This window comes from Gymnogyps californianus, chromosome 1 (assembly GCF_018139145.2).
Source record: "Gymnogyps californianus isolate 813 chromosome 1, ASM1813914v2, whole genome shotgun sequence".
Lineage (NCBI taxonomy): Eukaryota > Metazoa > Chordata > Aves > Accipitriformes > Cathartidae > Gymnogyps > Gymnogyps californianus.
Genome location: NC_059471.1, coordinates 165,791,524 through 165,797,525, shown reverse-complemented (window position 1 = coordinate 165,797,525; position 6,002 = coordinate 165,791,524). Strand labels below are relative to the sequence as shown.

The 6,002-nt window shown below is 39.9% G+C and overlaps 1 protein-coding gene across 1 annotated transcript in view; it reads left to right on the top strand.

Moving 5' to 3' along the window:
* The first annotated feature begins 665 nt into the window (after window positions 1–665).
* The window catches only part of SLC17A8 (solute carrier family 17 member 8), a 29,988-nt gene continuing 24,651 nt past the window's right edge, over window positions 666–6,002 (top strand). The window contains exon 1 of the mRNA XM_050908300.1: window positions 666–781. Within this exon, the coding sequence (XP_050764257.1) occupies window positions 681–781 (101 nt within the window). The 5' untranslated portion in view covers window positions 666–680. The remainder of the gene's footprint in view (window positions 782–6,002) is intronic.

The following is a 6,002-nucleotide window of genomic DNA, read 5'->3' as shown; positions in this document are numbered from 1 at the left end:
ATTGGGGTAGGGGGGCTCACCTGGGCAGGGCGTACACAGTGAGTGGGAACTGCAGCTTGCAATAATTCCGCCCCTGCAGAAAGGACTCGTAAATGTTTAATAAACTTCTTGCCCTTGCCATAGATGAGGTCTTATTAATGAACTGGAGTGGCTTGAGGACAGGTATTGTGTCCGTTACTATAGCACCACCTTGCACAGGATCTCAGCGTGAAAGAGGCAGGGGAGGGAAGGAGGGAGGGAGGAAGGGAGGCACTGAGGATGAGCCCCAGCGAACCAGCCTGAGGTTTGCCCGTGGAGCAGGCAGCTGTGTCCTGCCCAGGGACACCGGCCCTCGGCAGCACCTCCAGCTCGCCAGCAGCAGCCTCTGGACTAGCTGCCCCGGTACAGGTACCCGACCCTGCACGGATGCACAGCAGAGCTGCTGCAAGTGCACCGCCACGTCCCTGAGCGCTTCCGAGGGGGTTTCGCTCCAGAGCTCTTCCCGACTCACTTTCTGGCTTTGGAAGATCTGTTCTGATTTTTATTTTTTTTTTCTTCCATGCTCCTTTCTTGAGCAACTGGTTGTTATTGCAGAGGTCACTGAGGGGACCGGCGGAGGCTCCCGAGTCTGGCATCGGGAAATATGACAGCAGAAGTGAATGCTTGTTAACATAAGGGATTTTCTGAAGAAGAAAGACAAAATGCCTTTCAAAGGGTTTGGTTTACTGAAGGAAAGATTTTTTAACCCAGGAAAGGAAGAGGTGAAGAACACCGTTAGTGACTCGCTGGGGAATCTGAGAAGGTAAAATCCAACAGAAAATTCCCAGACAGGTCCATTGGTTCAGTTTATTAAAGAGAAATGAAGTACAGAAAAATGTATAAACATAAACCAGAATTTAGAGTTGCAAAATTAATATCTGAGTTCAGATAGTGAGAGACACCTTGCTGCAAGACAGAAGATGTAAAAGGAGCACTGCTACAACAGCATATGACTATAGATGATAGAATATTTATATTAAAGAAAAAAAAGGTGAAAATAAGTTATAAAATAGTGTTCTAATATTACAAAGAGCATGGAAAAGTGTTTCAATTAAAAAACTTTTAAATAATTAAATGTGAATAATTCTGTGGTTTAGCTTGCATGAGAAAAACTAATGATTTACTGGGAATTAACACTCCCAAATGATGCCACTCTTGAAATTAGAATTAATGTTCCTAAATTACAGGGGCTTTTTTGAAGATCTTTTTCTGAATCAGTAAGAGAAAATGTATTAAGTAGAGATGTGTATGTTTGTGTTTACTGAGACTAACAAATTAGAGAAAAAGGAGAAGCAGCTGTTTGCTAGCAAAAAGAGAAAAAAGATTAAAGATTTTTATCTTAATCTGACAGTTTATGAAACAACAAACTGAAAGATTTTTATGTTTTGATAAATGAAAATGCGATGTAACAAATGACCAGTTTCATAAAGGGAAAGAGATTTCTCATTTAAATGGAAGATTATTTCTATTAGTAATGGCCACTGAGAACATTTATTTGTGTAATCAATAGATGAGAGCCAGAGGGTTCAGCGGCATTTCTTGCCTGCTTGATGTTAAGTGTTTTAAATCTTTGTATGGATCAGGCCAACATTTTAACTGAAAGTATTTTTAGTGATTGAAATGTATTTGCTTTCATATCCATCCCTTTACCTTCTTCTGGCAATGCTATTTTGAGTCGAGATATAGTTCTTGGCACATCTAAACAAGCCTTTGATCACAAGAAAATGTATAATAATTTACATGTGTTATACTACAGCATGTATATGCCAGAAAATAAGCATGCACACTTTTAAAGAAGTTACTAATATGCACTGGTAGATTGCCAGTTACACTATTTCTATACCATGTGAACAGAGTACCTGTGTTCCACACAGTTTCAACTTAACTTTTCTTCATTTACAGTGTTATAGATGAAGTCTGATATTTTGCTTTTTTTACTTTTACAATACTCTACAGTAATTCCAGGGATTCTGTTTTTCTTTTAAAACATCAAGTTACATAATTTATTCAATCATAAATTCTCTTTGCTGTGGGCTCTGCTGGCCAATTTGACCAAATGTGTGTAGGGTTTGTATTTAGTGAGTATGTGATGTGGCAGTACACTAGGTTTGCTACGTGTAAATGGTATGCAAACTTTAAATTATCCAGATTACTCTCCTCTTGTAGCCATGTGTCAAGGATGTCATGCTGGTTCCTACACAGTTGATAGTACTGGCATCCAACTTCAGCAACATTGCTACCGAATCAAACCAAACTGAATCTGAGTTGAGATACAAGAAAGTTTGCTGGGCTTAGTTATTTTCTGTTTTAAACATATGTATACCAGTGCCTTTCTTAGACGTACTGGCCAGTGGAGGAAATAATCTAAACAATAAAAGTTTTTTTACTATGTCTGCAATCAGGTCTAAGTAAGAATTGCTGCAAGTTGAGCAGTCTTTTAGGAAATATGCAGTCATATTTGAAGGTTTCTGTAAGGAATGAAAGATGCATGTTTTTAAGTTGAACTTCATTCTCTGCAGCTTAGCCTACAAATGAAAGCATACGCTTCTATTTTGACCTGATGGTATGTATGTATATGTAACAGCTGCAACCTTGACTTTGCTCTTCATCCAATCCAATTGGCTTTAATATGGTGTAAATCAGCAAAGAATTTGGTTTCTCTTCTAGCATTTGACAGGTGATTAATTATATTAATGCGCATTCTTGATTAGGTCTCCAAGTGTGATTTCATTGACTGCCATGGGTTGATGTGGGATCAAAACTAGCGAAGTGGGTAGAAAAATACTTTTTAGCTTTGGTAAATATGACAAGTCTATGCCTTCCTACCACATTTCCTCTGTCTTGCAAACAACAGAGCAGATCCAGAAGCCAGTGTCTGGCAAGACCAGCTGCCAGAGATTGTCCACAGACAATTTCAAGTGCTAAAGCACAAGCAGCGTAAAGCGACTTACTGCCTCCTCACAGGCGTGTAGCAACCTCAAATTATTTGGTGGGTGCTGCAAAACTAGAGTCTGCCCACAGGAGGTTACTTTAGGGTAGCTGGATCCTGGAAGGGAGGCAAGGGGGACTGAACTGGCGAGACCCGAGAGGCGTCCTTTCTTTAGGTTGCTGCCAGTGGTTTCATTTGTGAGATTTTAGAAAATGTTTTAGATGTTTTGTACAAAATAAATTTTTATGCAAAACTGGGTTTGTTCTTGATTGTTGTTGAAATACAGTGGGGCAGCAAAAAAAGAATTTAGAGGATTCAAGGCTTGGGTGAATGGCTATCAGAGCTGGGGCTCTGCAAGCCTTATAAGTTTCCCAGAAAAGAAAGCTTTTCCTGCAGAGCTTCTTGGCAGGCACAGACACTTTGGGCTGTCTGTGAACTTAGTGTAGTCAAAGAAAAATTTATGAACTAAAGTAAAATCTCAGGCTCTGCCTATTCTGAGGATTTCAGGAGTCTTGGACCAGCTAACGGCAACTGTGGGCTTACTGATAAAGTGGGAAGTGACTAAGTGGGTTTACAACTCAATAATGTCACTGTTAATGTGAAAAGTCATATGGGCCATGTCACACAGCTGCTGTGTAGTCTGGGCCCTGATAGGTGTAGCTCTGGCTGCTGCACATGTCCCTCGATGAATTAGACAGCCTAAACTGCTAAAAACTGCAACTTGAAACTGGGCGATATACCCTTGCATTGGACAAGTCTCCTCTGCCTGCGCTGGATCATAGACTTAGTCCTCTCAAATTTTTCCTTTGCACACAATTACAGAGAGTTTAGTGCACCGCAGACCATGCAGCACTGTGAACACAATGTGGGGTGTCCAGACTCAGCTGGTTTGTGAGTCGTGCGAGGCCCCTTGTACAACGGTGTTAGTGCAAGGGCACAATACACATGTGCAGCGCTGCGCTGCAGCACCCAAGGGGCATCCCTCCAGTGCATTGAGGCTGTGCTGAGGAGAAACTGCGAGGCTGCCCTGCAGCCTGGGAGTGCAGCACCTGTGAGATGCAGTCCCATGGTGCATACGTTTGAGACATGCCAGGAGTTTCATGCAAACACCATGCAGAAACCAGCCACAGAGGTCCCATGCACCGAGCAACTTAAGAGGGTTTGCCTGTCTGTACTGGGATTATGTACCAATGCATCAATTGCAGGATTTGATATAGAAAATGATGACCTGGGCAAATCCCTAGAGAGTACACAAGATCTCAGAAAATTGCATCTGCCTTTGGATAAATGCTATTTTTCGATAGTCCGTGTGTAGGTTTCTGAAGTTATGCCAGGATTATCAGTAATTGTTGCATGTGATGACTGATGCTGGATTTGTAGGTGTGAGGTTTGAACATTGCTTACGATTGTGCTGCAGCTGCCTGTGAAAGACTAATATCTGGTAAAAGTCATTCTAGAATGTGTTCTAACATGTGGCAAGTATTAACATTTGCCTGTTATTGTAGAATCTATGTGTTTTTAATAAAATTAAATGAAACGGTATGACTCTATTCCACCTACTTTATCATTTGAAGAAATAACTAATTCCTATGCTAAAATCCCATAAATACAGATTGCTGAATGTATATGTGTTCTAGGGATTTTATTTATTACTGATAGGAATTTTTGAAATTTCTTTCATTCTTCCAAAATTCTGTATATGCCACAGTAGTCATTCAATAAAGAAGGGAAACTTTGCATACAGTTATTATGACATTTGGGCAGAGAACATGGACGCAGATATCTTCAAATAGCTTAGCTCTTCTTACTTGCTAAGTGTTGTATGTTTGCTGAAAAAAGGAAACAGATTGATGTAAGGACTGAATATTTCCCGTGCAGCAAAATGCTCTCCTGCGTTAGTCAGATAATTAGAGGAGAGCACTGCCTCTGAAGCAGTTTTCTTCTAAATAATTGGTGTACAACAAGTGAAAATTTTCAGTAGCGCTACCAAAACATATGGATCAATCGGAAGATATATTTCTCATCTTTTCATGGAGTTGCCATACCTTCATGATATACCTGTTCAATAAAATAAAGCCAAAAAGCTAGGTCAAACACTGGCTCTGTGAATGTCTGCACTGCTAATGCTTCATCCCGGCTCCATTTTTGGACTGCTATTGCAAAATAGTTTTCTCCAAGACAAATCTGCTATTGGGAGATTAACATTAAGCTTTGGGGGTATGAAATATACTATGTGGATTTGGGGTCATGGATCAGTCCTCAACTTGCTTTTATTAGTGAGTAGTTGAATACAATAGCAAAACAATTAATTTCTCCACAGAGGCAATATTGGCCCCTAGTGCTAGTCCTGGCTCACCACTTTTAACAGTGAATCTGGAGCAGAAGGATGTTTTCATGCCTATCTGAATTGACAGCCAGCTGAAAATGTCCAGATCGGAACAGATGTTTTGGCTTTGCATGATGTATCTAATCTTTGCCAGCTGCCCAAAATAATGCACCAATTAAAGCCTAATGTCTCTCTTATAAATAGAGAGCTTGGTAAAGGTATAAAAATTTGAGAAATTGTGCTTTGATTTAATTCAATCAATATCTTAGATTATGTTGGAGGAAGACAATTAAATTACTTCTTTTGGTCTGTTAATAACTCTTTTGAGATGACAACAGTTCTAAAAAATTAATTATTCAATTGTCTTTTCACTTCCTGAGGTCTTTATTTTTGATATTTTATTCAGTTTACGCCTACCTATATTAGCACACAGAGCATGGAGTCTTCTTTTTAAAGTGCCTGACTGTATTACTCTCTGTACTCTCATTTCACTAACAAATGCTGTTTCCCTGCCAGTGAATCATAAGATCTCAATCATCTTCAATAACACCACAGTAATATCACATTTCCTCGGTTACCTTGCTTTAATGCAAAGTCTCCCCTCCAGCCTGACAATGAGCTAATGATCTAACTTTGCAGTTAGCACTGCTTTGAGCAAGGGATTAAATCAAATAATCCTGGGAGTTCCCTTCTGGCCCAAAACACTTTGATTCTAGTCTTTCTTGGAAA